The 14,660-nt window shown below is 38.0% G+C and overlaps 4 protein-coding genes across 5 annotated transcripts in view; 2 read left to right on the top strand and 2 right to left on the bottom strand.

Annotated features, from left to right (window-relative positions):
• Positions 1-1,057, bottom strand: part of LOC134800209 (flotillin-2) — a 395,117-nt gene extending 394,060 nt beyond the window's left edge. For both annotated transcript variants that reach the window (XM_063772701.1, XM_063772702.1), the window contains exon 1: positions 879-1,057. In XM_063772701.1, the coding sequence (XP_063628771.1) occupies positions 879-927 (49 nt within the window). In that variant the 5' untranslated portion in view covers positions 928-1,057. The remainder of the gene's footprint in view (positions 1-878) is intronic.
• Positions 1,058-1,332: 275 nt separating this feature from the next.
• On the top strand, positions 1,333-9,345 carry LOC134800232 (serine/threonine-protein phosphatase 4 catalytic subunit). Its single transcript, XM_063772733.1, has 7 exons — positions 1,333-1,441; positions 1,573-1,749; positions 3,126-3,278; positions 4,029-4,147; positions 5,313-5,494; positions 7,746-7,935; positions 8,646-9,345. Exons 2-7 carry the CDS (start codon positions 1,600-1,602, stop codon positions 8,773-8,775), a joined length of 924 nt encoding a protein of 307 aa, XP_063628803.1. The 5' UTR covers positions 1,333-1,441; positions 1,573-1,599; the 3' UTR covers positions 8,776-9,345.
• Positions 9,346-10,358: 1,013 nt separating this feature from the next.
• LOC134800239 (NAD-dependent protein deacylase Sirt4) lies at positions 10,359-12,107 on the bottom strand. The gene is made up of 4 exons (XM_063772744.1): positions 11,857-12,107; positions 11,592-11,782; positions 11,280-11,507; positions 10,359-11,087 (listed from the first exon to the last, which is right to left on the bottom strand). The coding sequence occupies exons 1-4, from the start codon at positions 12,023-12,025 to the stop codon at positions 10,770-10,772; spliced, it is 906 nt and encodes a 301-aa protein (XP_063628814.1). The 5' UTR covers positions 12,026-12,107; the 3' UTR covers positions 10,359-10,769.
• Positions 12,108-12,319: 212 nt separating this feature from the next.
• Positions 12,320-13,129, top strand: LOC134800251 (elongator complex protein 5). Its single transcript, XM_063772758.1, has one exon. It carries the CDS (start codon positions 12,352-12,354, stop codon positions 13,108-13,110), a length of 759 nt encoding a protein of 252 aa, XP_063628828.1. The 5' UTR covers positions 12,320-12,351; the 3' UTR covers positions 13,111-13,129.
• Positions 13,130-14,660: the final 1,531 nt, after the last annotated feature.

Here is a 14,660-nt window from a genome sequence, read left to right as displayed (position 1 = left end):
AAGATTAACACTGTGTTTAGTGTGTTTACACTGCACCGGTCTCAAAATTCTCAGACAGAAATAGATTTTGGTAGGTAGGTATTATTAGCTGCCTCTAGTCTAGCTAGTCTAGTACCTAGTCCGATTATCGGATGAATAAAATAAATTAGTCGTCCGATAAATATAGTTTTTCTCCCAGTAATGTACAGTCAACTGTAAAAATATGGGTGTACCCAACTTATTCAAAAATATGTCCCATAGTTCTTAATTCGCTGACATAAAAGCTATAGGACATATTTTTGAGATGATTTGTGAAGCCATATTATTACAGTTGACTGTACCTACCTAACAGGTACCGTCCCCCGCCTCGTCTGTGTGTGTGTGTGTGTGTATGTATGTTCGCGATAAACTCAAAACTACTGAATGAATTTTCATGCGGTTTTCACGTATCAATAGAGTGATTCTTGAAGAAGATCTAGGTGTAGGTATAATTTGTTAGGGTTTTGTGTAACCCGTGCGAAGCCGGAGCGGGTCGCTAGTACTGTAGGTATATAGGTATGTATTCTATTATACCTACAAGTCTCACGACTATAAAAATCATCATAAGGCGTTAAATAAGACTGGAACAGGAAAAACATTTTTTAATAATATTTCCTTCGTGATCTACCAAGTTTCATAGGTTTTTACGATGTCTGTTGCCGGATGAGATTAAAATATACAATATCTGCAAGTACCATACTTAACGAGAAATAGCAGTGATCATGAATAAATTTCGGTCTAGAAAACATTATCAGTACCTCATTCATATGCACAATACGAATCACATTAGCATGTTTAATTTCGGCACACAAGCAATTACTTCTGTCAAAAAAATGATAATGTTGATTTTTGGTACATACCTGAAACTATAAGCGCCTCATTCGGACCGACAGTGTGGATGTTTCCCATGTTGTTTTTATGTATTTATTTTTAAAAAATAAACCGAAAGCACTGACACTATTCACGCACCACAACCACCACACGATAAACAAAACACAAATACTACAATCGATACGCAGGACACAGACGCGCAAAAACAACCCTAGAAAGCGGCGCTTACACGACTGACCGATATTATTATTTGAACTACATAGTAGTCATAGTACACACAACAGTGATCCTTCTGTCCTTGAAAAGTGACGTCATATGAATATGTATTTGTATAAAAATTTATATAATAGTAAAATTATACAAAACTTATATTTTTATACGAAATATGGCATACAAATGGAAAAGTTTTACATGAAAATTACGTTTGCAATAAAAATAATTCCGTGTCGTATGTCGTGTTTCCGAACGAATAAATCGTTTCAATATGCTTCATCTTATCTGTGGGCTGTGGGCTGCTGTAACGTGTTTGTAATGGCGGATTGTGATTGTTTGTAGAATTTAACGTTTTATATTGAAGAATAGTTGCTTACTTGTAAGTAAATACATTTATTTTCACTCTTGCTAAACGCTCTACTAAATGCATATTTGTTGAAGCTTGATGGTTACATTTTCTTTAAGCAACTTATCAGTCATTTCTGTACAACTTATTTTTTTTTGTTGCAGGTTTGTCCTTGCGATTTATTTACTACAATGTCTGATACTAGTGATCTCGACCGCCAAATCGAGCAGCTTAAGCGCTGCGAGATAATAATGGAAGCCGAGGTTAAAGCCCTTTGCGCAAAGGCGCGCGAAATACTAGTAGAAGAAAGCAACGTCCAGCGAGTGGATTCCCCTGTTACAGTGTGTATCACGTATTCCTTTTATTACTGTTGTCTTTTCCTTATTATTAATTACACCATTTTTCTAAATAAAAGTAGGATGAACCGAGCTCTGTATCATTAATATCATTATGTAGGTGGTACAATACTCTTTGTTTCGATCATAAAATCCACACCATGTTAAGTAAGCAATTTACTTAATGTTGGGTATTTAAAATACATTGTACTACATTCCTTGTATCTACTCTGCATATTTATTAACCAGGAATAATTTAATGCCGAAGTCATTTCTTACTTAGAAGTATTTACCAGAAGTACTAGGTATTTGATGACACATCACTACAATGTAGCACATTTCTTTAATTTGCAATACCCTTGTTGCCACATTACCTGTATAGGAAAGTGCATACTTATGTTAAGATTGATTATACCAAAACCTTCCAAAAAGCATGCTCAAAACTACAAATATTCTGGTACCAGATACCTGACATATCATGACCTTATCTTTTCTTCTTAAATTTGCAAATGTTGTGAGGAAACTGGTACAATTTTAGATGGCCCGCTCTATAATCTGACAGTTCACACAGCTGAATGCCAGATGGCATTGGAATGACAAAGTGTGGCCATGTCATAATTAATGGCAAATTTCTATTAACCTTGTAAAGCTCAATGTGCATTAGAATGTACACTCCTTTTCAATCTGAATTGAACCTATCAATAAACCAAATAAAGTAGAATTTCTTTTGTGTTGTTATAATGTTTGAATTAAAAACAGGCAAATTTTGTACAGTCAGCAGCGGAAGTTGCTAAGCGGGCGAGGTGTTCAAAATTACCTTGACACGCTCTTATTCTTTTAACAATAAAGTCGCGTCAAGATCATTTTGAACATGTGGCCCGCTTAGCGACTATTGCTGCTGACTGTATGATGGGCCTTACGAGGTTAAGATATGGCATTTATAATGACACCGCCTAACTTTATTCAATTCCAGCCGCTGCAAAGCTGGGTTAGTCAGACACTAGTGAATTTTTTTTGCGATTTTCTGGCTGCCCCTGGAAATGAATGTTCAGTACAGATCAGCCCATAATCACCCAGTATTTATTTAATAAGCAGATCCTTTGTCAACTGTGTCTCCCAGTTACGGTAATTACCGTTAGTTACGGTAATTAATTCGCCAGTAACTGGCCGGTTTTAGTAACTGGCCGCCCTAAACTAAAAATGAATTCTATTCACCTATAAACAGAATTAATTTTAGTATAAGGCGGCTAGTTATTGAAGGCTGGCCAGTTATTGAAACCTTATACTAAAATGAACTCTGTTTATAGGTGAATATAATTCATTTGGTGGCTAAAACCGGCCAGTTACTGGTGAATTACCGTAATTTTTATTTTTTATTACAGGTGTGTGGAGACATTCATGGTCAGTTTTATGACCTGAAAGAATTATTTAAAGTAGGAGGAGATGTTCCAGAGACCAATTATCTTTTTATGGGGGACTTTGTGGACAGAGGGTTTTACTCTGTTGAAACTTTCTTACTATTACTAGCACTGAAGGTAAGGACTAATATTTTGTTGTAGAACTGTTATTTTTTATACATTAAAGTGCATTGGTGTTGGATATGGTTAGTAATTAGTAACTGTACTGGTCAAAACTGTTGAAAAGCTCAAATGTTGTTACTCATACAGGCACTATATCTATCTCTATCAATACCAAGACACAGTTTTAAGGAGGTAAAAGTTGTCATAATCTCCTTAAACTAAATGTACATTACGATGTACATAATCGTGCAATCTAATTTGAACCTTTCATGAACCAAATAAAGTAGCATTTCTTTTGTTTCATTGCTTTTTAAAACGAACGAAATTCGTTCCAATTTACTTCTAGAATAAGGTTCAAATTAAAAATATGAAAACTTTATAATCTTTATATGCTGGGTCTTACGAGGATATTACAAAACTGATTCTTGTTTTGTAGAGAACTGTTATTTTCTACATCCCCTTGACCCATGGAAATATACCCCTTCTTCCAAGTCTTGCTAATTGTAATATTAATAGGCAGTTTTATTGTTTACATTGTAAATCAACAGATGAGCTCCCTTTCCACTGATCTTGAACATAACGTTATGTGAAAAACAAGCTGGCACTCCTCAGCTATCATTATAGAGAAGTATAATTTCAAATCAATTATCTATCATAGTTATATTGGTCGCTATGAAACTATACTTTTGATTTTTTTAAGATAGCAGCATGCGAAATCTTTGTAAGCTACGTTTTTTTTTTTAATATTGATATTTTTATGTGTAGGTGAGATATCCTGACCGCATCACACTTATCAGAGGGAACCATGAGTCCAGACAGATCACACAGGTGTATGGGTTCTATGATGAATGTTTGCGGAAATATGGATCTATTACAGTTTGGAGGTAAGCGATTTTATATTTGTTACCAAAATCTTTATGTTAGTTTACATTCAAACTTTTTTTTAACACTGATATTAATTTATTTTCTCACATTGTGCATTGTTATTTACTAACGGATCTTAATCGCCTATACTTTTAAATTACTCTGACGTTTCGAGGACGGCATTGTTCCCGTCATGGAGAAATTTTGGCTAAAGTTGACAATATTGACATCAACATCTTATACATATAGAGCGGCACGGCATTTTTGTTAACTACCCGCACTTGGTAGTTCAACCCGCGCATCAACTAACAACCAGAGCCCACATACCAAAAATTAGAGATGCGCAAAACGCTTCACCGAGTTGAAAAAATTGATTCATATCTTTCGCTCGCGGCAGGGGCGTATTTTGAAATTTGGCGCCCCGGGCCAATACGTTTTGCCGGCCCAGAAGTCAAGGAAGAAAAACAAAATGCAATCCGGCATGCCGCCCCTGGGGGTTGGCATATGCCGCCCCTGGAGGTTGGCGCCCCGGGCCATGGCCCGGATGGCCCTAGGGTAAATACGCCCCTGGCTCGCGGTGATATGTATCACTCATTTCGTTCATTTCGCTCAGTGGATCTGAAAGCTACATTGTTCACGAGAGAGTAGAGAGAGATATCAATCAATCAGATACATACAGCCATAAGTGCGACTAAGATGGAGAATCGCGCGATACGATCCCGCCATGTTTTCCCGACACCCTCCGAATTCTTCCGGACTGCTCCGAAACCTAATCGCATCATCTCACTCGCTCACTCGCTCGTCACGCTCTGCCGGCTCATTCGAATCATGAGTGGGAAAGAGCGAGCAAGGAACACTGAGATAGATGCGATGAGTTAATGAGCGAGTTGAATCTGCACTGAGTTGAAGAGTGAGTGAGTTCAGTCAAATGATACAGTTCATTTAAATCACTCACTCGTGAACGACACATGTCTACCAAAAATTGAGCCTTACCTGGGTCCACAACAATCTGTGGTACGGTTTGGTTCAATTTTCGATCAAGTGAACTTAATAAAATAAACTTTGAAACAAAGCAATAAATTCCAGTTCAGTTCAAAGTTAATGTACCTAATTAAAAAAACTGGTACAACAATCCTAACAATATAACCATATTTGTGTAGCACTTAAAATGATTATAAATTTCAGGTACTGCACAGAGATATTTGACTACCTATCACTCTCGGCCATCATAGACGGGCGGATATTCTGCGTGCACGGCGGGCTGAGTCCGTCCATACAGACGCTGGACCAGATCCGCACCATCGACCGCAAGCAGGAGGTACCCCACGACGGGCCCATGTGCGACCTGCTGTGGAGCGACCCTGAAGGTAACACTGCTGTTTTGTACTCTAATACACGGTAAATAGATGGCAATGATTTCTGAATGATTGTTGTTCTTAACCATTATGATTATTTATGATGGCAGTGTGATGTGTTTCATTATTTTCAATGAGTATGATTTGATTGTATTTTTGAACTACCAGGCTGATAAGGCTTAATTTATTTTACGCCCAATGGTTCCACCGTTGCAGTTCCACTCCAGCTTTCCATGTGTCTAGAGATACATGGAGATTCATCCAACACTATCCACCCTTTTCAATAAAGTTTATATTTATAGTTGAGCTCAGCTTTCGGCTTTGGCTGGCGGAGTGAAAAAAGTTCACCTGATATGAGCTAACTCTACTAAAGTAAGGTGTTTAACGTCCCTTGTACAAATCTTTAAATTATACTACTACTAATAGTAGTATGTAATGGCGCAGCGACCCAAAATTAGTCTTGGCCTCCGACACGAGTAAACGCCAGTTATCTCGATCCTGCGCAATCTCCCGCCAGTTATCGGCTTGAAAATCGCGCAAGTCCGCTTCAACCTCATCGCCCTAGCGATACCTGGGTGGGCTCGAATTATAGTCTTAATGGAAATTATGAAGAAAGTTATATAATAATAACAACGCAGGGCAGCTTGTGGCGAGCTGTTGGGGATTAGCGACCTCACGTACCCGAGTGCTCCTGGAGAGTTCTGTTACCCGCAAGGAGGGTGGGTGGGACAGGATTCTCTGCCTCTGGCTTGCCTTAGCCGGCCGGCCAGAGTGGAGTCGTTAGAGCTATAAGCTCCAGGGGTGGAAGTGAAATATGTATAAGACGCGAGTTGGCACAGTGGCTGTTAACAGCCACTGGGTAGAAAGCGGCGCACACCTCTCGACACCCCTGAGCCGCTCACACCGGTGTTGCCCTTGAGCCATCCTAGATGTCGCTTTTTGTGGGGGCCCATCTTGTGAGGGCGAGTCACCGTCTGCCGGAAATAAAATTGCATACCGTTTTATTAGGCAGGCGTCCGGTTTTTTACCCCATAGCTCAGTTCTTAGTCCATCGCTTTCACCCAATAACCTAGTTCATTTTAGATTCCATCAACTCTCAATAGTCCTTACACCCTGGCGGGTGCTGCCTCTGCGTGCGTCCCATGACACGGGCAAGGGCAGCCTCCGCTCGGTGTACCCCTTACATTTCATTAAAGTGTCAAAAGGGCCTCTACGTGTTGGCTTCGGCTCCGCGCACGCCTCCCAAAGGTCCGGAACACCATTGTTCCGTGATGGGAAAGACATACAAATAATAATAATATAAGCCTTTTATTCAGACAAATTTTACAGTTTAAGAGTTTACATATTATTGTACTTAATATATCAAAATATAAAATTTAACTTATTACTGTTTCAGACAACATCGGTTTGGTCTGTATGCCGTTTGGCAAAGGCCTCTTCCATCCCTTTCCATTTTTTCCTGTCTCTCGCTAGTCTAGTCCACTGTCTCCCTGCGAATTTTACAATTTCGTCTTCCCATCTCATTTTTGGTGGTGCTTGTTTTCTTTTTCTATCTTTCAGGAACCACCATATAATTCTCTTGCTCCATTTCTCTTTGCCTCTGATCATATGTCCTGTCCACCTCCATTTGAGTGATTTAACTTTAATGGTTACATCCTCTACACGTGTTTTAGATCTAATCACCTTATTTCTAATTCTATCTCTCAATTTAACTCCAATCATACTTCTTTCCATGGACCTTTGACATACTTGTAGTTTGTTTAGGTTGCTCTTAGTTAAAGTCCAAGTTTGGCTGCCATAGGTTAAGACTGGTAAAATGCATGTATTAAACAGCTTCCTCTTCGTGGCTATATTAATTTCCTTATTCTTCATTACTTCTCTCAGTGACCAGTACCGTTTCCATGCGTTTGTTGTTCTTCTAGCAATCTCTTTCTCCATCTGGTTATCCATGGATATTGTTTGTCCCAAATATATGTTCTTCGTTTACCACTATAGGTGTCTTTTTGGAGTTGGTCATTGTTTTTGTTTTTTCTGCATTCATTCGAAGCCCCATTGCCTCGCTCTCGCAAGCTAGTTCCTTTAGCATATTTTGCAGGTCTTCAGCTGTTTTTGCTATCAGCACTAGATCATCTGCAAATCGTAAATGTGTAAGAGTAGTACCATTAATTTTAAGTCCGTATTTGGGATTCCCGTCCCATTTAAGATTACGATGAAGAAAGTTAGTCAGCAATAAAATAGATTCATAACTGTGTAAACATTTCAGACACACAAGGCTGGGGCGTATCGCCTCGCGGCGCAGGCTACCTGTTCGGCTCGGACGTGGTGGCGCAGTTCAACGTCTCCAACGACATAGACATGATCTGCCGCGCGCACCAGCTCGTCATGGAGGGCTACAAGTGGCACTTCAACGAGACCGTGCTCACCGTGTGGTCGGCGCCTAACTACTGCTACAGGTCAGATGATTTGTCGCTTTTAAACTATGCTATCTATCTATCCATTAAGCCCTTTTATTCTGAATTACAGTATGTATCTAAGCTCAGTGTGCCGCTTGGCAAAGGCCTCCTATGGCTCTTTCCATTGAGGTCTGTCGTGGGCCACTCTTCTCCAGTTCGGGCCCGCTGTGAGTTTGAGTTCATCCTCCCATCTTGTTCGAGGTCTCCTCTGGCTCCGTGTGCAACCTCTTGGGTACCTACCTACCAATCTGTTACGATCTTGCTCCATTTTTCCTGCCTGTCTCTCAAACTATGCTACAACATTTAAAGCAAGCTGCTCAACTCGGATAGCGCTATTGTAATTAATTAGGTTCTGAGCTCAAAAGAGTTTTAATGCCTTTATATTAAAACCTCAACAAAAATTCACTCAGAAATTTGCTTATATAATATTTTTTATCATTGTTGCAAATAACAAGACTACAGACGTCTCTGTCAGTTAAACCTGTTACAAATGTTCTGCAGTTTTTAACTCCATTGAATCTGCCACAATCTCATTTGATTATATCCACATGACAACGGTTTTGGCTACATATTATGCCGCCATTTAAAGGACTCTAGTTTCAGACTTAATATTGTATACTTTGAATCCTATTTGAACATGTCCCTGGCTCCCTTCTCTCCTTTTGTACTTATGAGACAAATACTTTATTTTATTTTTGTATTTTGCTCAGGTGCGGAAACGTAGCTGCTATATTAGAATTGAACGAAAACCTTCAGCGAGAGTTCACAATATTCGAGGCGGCGCCGCAGGAGTCTCGGGGCGTGCCGTCCAAGAAGCCCCAGGCCGACTACTTCTTATAATGTCGCTTACGATAGACAATCAAACATCTCGGTCTAGTATTACGGTTTTATTGTAGTGACAAACATTTAATGTGGACATAATTTAATTGTGATTTTAAGACTGGTAAGTGTAGCAAGTCAGTAAACCAAGTAACTAGGACACTAGTTGAGTACGGCAGACCAGTTCATACTTGACGCGGCGAATGATGATCCCAGTTGTCCCTACTCGCCTTTATGGCTCCTCTACACGATGGGCCAACGCCGGCCAATCCAAGGGACGCAGCCATGCGGTAGAATGAGATAGCAATAAGCCAACCGGCACCAATACCCCCTCTACACGTTATCCCAACATATTGGACCAATAGGTTGGGCCAACGTGTATAGGAGCCATTAGATAACCTTAATTTAAAAAAAAATTAAGAAATAGGTTTTTACCATATTTTTATTACACAATTGTTTCATTATTAAATAAAAAAAATGTGTTAAAGTAGCAAAAAACATTTTGACATTAACAGTTACTCCATACAAAAATGAACTGTCATAGGTATCATACGCCGCGTCAAGTATAGTGTCATTATGTTTATCCGTTATCCAATTTAAAAAAAAAACAATTGACCTTGCGGTTGATGTGAATGTCTTAACAACTTGTGATGGTTTAACTCAAGACTATAGTTCGTTTCTATAAAAAGACACGTCAAGATTGTTTACCTTCTATCTAATGCTAAAAAAAAACGAACTATAGGCTTATGAAATGTTGAAACCTATTCGGGAGAGTGAGATGTTAGGATAGGTTCCTGATGACACAAAAGATTGGTCATGGTCAACAAATAATGGCATAGTTTAGTACTTTTGCCTAAGTGCTAAACTGGTGTACCTACTTGCTTCCCATGAAGACTAATGAATAAAATACCAATGTGATAAAATTTTAGACACCAACATGTTAAAATTTAAACTGGTAGGGTAATTAGCCAGTAACTGGCCACCAGCCAATAACCGGCCACCGGCCACCCTAAACTAAAAATGAATTATGTTTACCTTAATACAGAATTCATTTTACTATAAGGTTTCAATAACTGGCCAGCCTTCAATAACTAGCCACCTTATACTAAAATGAATTCTGTTTTTGGGGTGAATAGAATTTATTTTTAGTTTAGGGTGGCCAGTTACTGGCGAATTACCCTATGTAAAATGAGACCTTCATTTTGCGTATTCCCAATGTACAAAGTATCAATTTGATCCAATGCAGATTGTAACATTGTGTTAAGTGTACTGATATTATTTTTGAATATGTTCACACCTCGGACTTTGAAGATAGGAGGTGTAACGCGCATTTGTGATGAGAAAAGAGTAAATTAAGGATTTCATTGATGTAATTTAAATGGTTAATACTTATTAGGTAGGTTCTACTGTGCTAACAGAGTCATACGTTTTCACTTGAGCACTGCCGTATTTTTAACGTAGATTTGAAATAATTGTATACAATAGTAATAGCAATTGGTATTGTTATATTCTGATGTAACTTTTTAGATATGATAGTGATCTCACAGTAATTCCGATTACCAATCATTGTCTAGTACCAATCTCTTCTAAATCCTTCCTAATGATTATTGTGGTTCCTAAAGATGAAAATGACAGGCCTATTAGGAAATGATTTAGGTATTATCTTATTTATTCCTGCTCAATGTTTAAGTTATGAATGGAAGTTAGCATCATGTACTGTTATTTGGATTGGTTTAATTATCATACTTAGACAAATAAACAGACAGATAAATGTATTTGATGCTGATTTGTAGTATTGACTGAACAAATATATTTTCAGTTCCCTGGACAACCCACTTGTTTAAATCAGTTCTGTATTCTTATTCTTACCTCTTATTTTTATGAATATTAAAAATGAAATGCCAATAATGGGTTTTATTTTAAACTATATTTAAAACATGTATGAACACAATGAGGTAGCCAGCGATAACACACTAATGATAATGAATAAATTAGCTATCTAAAATCACCTTTACTTATATTGTACATAAATGAGGTAATATATCTCCACACTTGGTGGATACTTTGATGTCTACAATATTGTCCGCTCTAGTAGGGCCTATATTTAATAAAGCCACTTCTTTTTTAGCTTCTTTAGCCTGTAGAATTATCCTATAACTTGAATAGACTGTCAAGGTTGAACCAACAACAAATACAGCATCACTGCTAGAAACCTGATTCCTCACTTCTTCCACTCTTTGCTTTGGGACATTATCTCCAAAGAAAACAATGTCTGGCTTCAGAGGCCCTTCACACTTGGGGCACAAGGGAGCTCTAAATTGATCTACCTGTTCCTGAAAAAAAGAGTAATTAAATGTACACACTAAGTACTGATTGTTCGTAGAGTAGAGAGGCTACCATAAAGCTAATATAAAAAAAAGTTATCTAATGGGTTATGTTTGGCACACTTCAGATCAAATGTGGATAAAAACTAGTCTCCTTCACAAAAGTAATTATATGCATATTACATGCCAACTTATACTTACTTTAGATAACTCAACATCACCATCAGGCCTGATCATCGTGAAACTGCTTTCCATGGCTGGATTGTTTTTCATTAACACCTCCTGCAGGTCATTCCTATCGATCGCATATGGGCAGCTCAAACATTTCACTATGTACCCAGACCCATGAAGCTCGATGACATATTTTGAACCAGCTTTCTGATGCAGACGGTCAACATTCTGAGTCACAATTGCTGTCACTTTTCCTGCCTGAAGATAAAAGAAAATGTTACATTTACCTACGTTTTCTTTGTGTACTCATCTGTCAGATGCTGAGACGCATATTCTTATTACCTTTTCTAAATTATTGATGGATAAGTGTGAAGCGTTTGGTTGTACACCACTAAACCGGGGCCAACCAACAAAGTTTCTAGCCCAGTATCTCTGCCTCACTTTCGGATACTTCACAAATTCCTGGTATTGAACTGGCTTATGGTTACTGCGAGCGTATAATCCTACCTCTTCCGATCTATAATCAGGTATTCCTAATCAAATACAAAGCTTAAATTATAAGTCAGTTTCAGTAGTTATCCTAGTCAAATATGCAACATTTTCTCACCAGATTCTGTAGAAATACCCGCTCCAGTAAGAATTAATATTTTTTTGTGCCTGCTGATAAATTCTCGCAGTATTTCGACATCTTTTGGCTCTGGTGGCTTATGTTTTGGCACAAAAACAATCTGCCTAGTCAGTTCTTTGAAGTTGTTAGGAAGAAATCGTGCAAACATTATGTACTTACACTAAAAGACAATCGAGGTGTTAAACATTTGAAGTTAATCTAATTAATTAATAGAGAATTAATAAAAACAAAATACGTAAGTGCGTGACATATAATAAAAAATATAAAAATAAATGACAGCGGGTTGACGTTTCGTTCGCGCTATATTTTAAATCGCCGAATATTTGCTTGCGTTTAAATATTGACCTACATCGCAACCAAGAATGGAATGCACGTGACGTCATGTGTCATTCTTTCTGTCAAATTTGAAATTTCCCAACATAACCTAAAAGTTGCACTTTATGCCTTGCTTCATAGATATATAAATCATTAAATATGACACTGTACAAATTAAAAACAGCACCAACAGTACTAATAGAAGATGACTACGACAAAAATATAGTGCCTTTGCTTTTGGAATTGGCAAACTATGATAAACATGAATTGCATATCTTGTGTTATGAAAAGCCTGCCAGCTATTGGAAATGTGTTTTCAAAAACAAAAATGTGATATTCCACGAAGATCCAAACATAGGACACCTAGAAGGACTTGGGAGTTCAAAATGTTCAGTGATAATTGATTCCATAAACCAGATGTCACTGAGCTTGGGATGGACAGACTGCTTAAAGCATTTAAGAAGGCTCATATCCAGTACGGATGTTGTACAGTTAATATTTATACTACACAAAGACTGCTTATCTCATTCTTCCAAGACACAAAGTCAATTACATCACATATCAAGTGCCATAGTTTCATATGATGCAGTAGATTCATCTAAAATATGGGTTCAATTAAAAAAGGGTGGTAAGATAGTTAAATCAGAAGAAATACTTGCATATGACAGCAGGACCTCAACTTTGAAGTCCAATATTGTAATAAAAAATAAAAAGAAGGAAGAGGAGCCAGCAAAGCCTTTGCCAAGTAGCCTGTCAACATTCAAGATAGAAATGGACCAGACGGAGAAACTGGAGAAGTACAAACTGAAGCTGCCGTACATGAGTAAGATACACAGTGGAGAAAGTAAAGTGTACTATGAACCGGATGCTGTGGACGACTGGGACGAGGAGGATCCTGATGAAGATCTTGATATTTAAATAAATAAATCATACTTCATAGTTCAAATTTATTTCCATAATTTTTCAGCATGTTTTGTTTTGTACAGTAAAGTGTAAAAACACATCATACTCAAAAATATGTCCCATAGCTCTTATGTCAGCAAACTAAGAACTATGGGATATAATTTTTTGAGTAAGTTATATGCACCCATATTTTTACACTTGACTTACTTATTGCCACTAGAGATGCACCGGATATTCGGTTACTATCCGGTATCCGGCCATTATTTTAATATCCGGCCGGATACCGGATAGTAAAATTGTGAGTGTCAGGATGGCGGGTGTACATCAACAAATGGAGCTGCGGTATACGTCAGGAGTTAGTGCTAGCAATGTGCCAAATGTGCGCCAAAATTGGAGCAATGTGCTCTTTAAACTCCAGAGATATTTAAGAAATAGATGACGCCCGCCATCCTGACGTCAGGTTGGCGGGCGCATTTCCAGTTCCAGCTAATGGCTGCCTACTCGAAGGTGAAAGTACTGCCTAAGGTTAGTGCTCGCAATGTGCTTCCACATGTATGAAGCACAATGAAATTCAGAGAGCGGTTAACGAGTAATATGGAATTGAATAAAAATATATATAGACGCCTGCTTATTTTAAATAGCGATATCACATCTTCATTGCAGGCAGTTCAGGCGCACACAAAACATGCAGGCGCTTTACACAAAAAGTGATTAATTACATGATACTGGATACTAAACGCGTCTTAAGACGTATTATTTATTTTATATTATTAATAGAGTCATGTTACTTATTGAACTTGCGAGAAACACGCAAAAAACTCGTTTAGGTACCGTAAAAACGAACACTCGGTAAAATATAACCGCTCTCTGAATTTCATTGTGCTTCATACATGTGGAAGCACATTGCGAGCACTAACCTTAGGCAGTACTTTCACCTTCGAGTAGGCACTTAGGCAGCCATTAGCTGGAACTGGAAATGCGCCCGCCAACCTGACGTCAGGATGGCGGGCGTCATCTATTTCTTAAATATCTCTGGAGTTTAAAGAGCACATTGCTCCAATTTTGGCGCACATTTGGCACATTGCTAGCACTAACTCCTGACGTATACCGCAGCTCCATTTATTGATGTACACCCGCCATCCTGACACTCACGTAAAATTGCCTGATTTTGGAGTTGTTTACTCTACTACTCAGTTGTCAACTCTAACAAAAATGACAATCAACCTTAATCTAAATATGAAAAAAAAAAATAAAGAAATATATATATATATATATATATATATATATATATAATAATGTAATATGTTTGACTAGTTCGACAAATTTGACAAATATCCAATAACGTACCATTTAAAAATTTAAGGTCGAAATAAAAGCTATTTTATTTTTTATTTATTTATTTTATTACTCTACTATAGTTGGATTTAAGAAACAGTCACGGTCATAAAATCGTACTCCTTTATTATTTTAAAACTAAACGTTCCACTGACTTGCACGCGCACTCATTTCGAGCCTAGAAATGAGTCTGCGCGAACATTCACTAGGAAACAGGTCAAACCCAGCAC

The sequence above is a fragment of the Cydia splendana genome, chromosome 19 (assembly GCF_910591565.1).
Source record: "Cydia splendana chromosome 19, ilCydSple1.2, whole genome shotgun sequence".
In the NCBI taxonomy this organism is placed as follows: domain Eukaryota; kingdom Metazoa; phylum Arthropoda; class Insecta; order Lepidoptera; family Tortricidae; genus Cydia; species Cydia splendana.
Note: the sequence above shows the minus strand (reverse complement) of the source record. Positions and strands in the feature narration are given on the sequence as shown.

Excerpts from the sequence above, each read along its gene's own strand:
- LOC134800232 (XM_063772733.1), top strand. The coding sequence starts at position 1,600 with ATGTCTGATACTAGTGATCTCGACCGCCAAATCGAGCAGCTTAAGCGC. Across the intron at positions 3,279-4,028 it reads TACTATTACTAGCACTGAAG|GTGAGATATCCTGACCGCAT; the intron begins GTAAGGACTAAT and ends TTTTATGTGTAG. Across the intron at positions 5,495-7,745 it reads GCTGTGGAGCGACCCTGAAG|ACACACAAGGCTGGGGCGTA; the intron begins GTAACACTGCTG and ends TAAACATTTCAG.
- LOC134800239 (XM_063772744.1), bottom strand. The coding sequence starts at position 12,025 with ATGTTTGCACGATTTCTTCCTAACAACTTCAAAGAACTGACTAGGCAG. Across the intron at positions 11,783-11,856 it reads GGGTATTTCTACAGAATCTG|GAATACCTGATTATAGATCG; the intron begins GTGAGAAAATGT and ends GTATTTGATTAG. Across the intron at positions 11,508-11,591 it reads CCATCAATAATTTAGAAAAG|GCAGGAAAAGTGACAGCAAT; the intron begins GTAATAAGAATA and ends TTTTATCTTCAG.
- LOC134800251 (XM_063772758.1), top strand. The coding sequence starts at position 12,352 with ATGACACTGTACAAATTAAAAACAGCACCAACAGTACTAATAGAAGAT.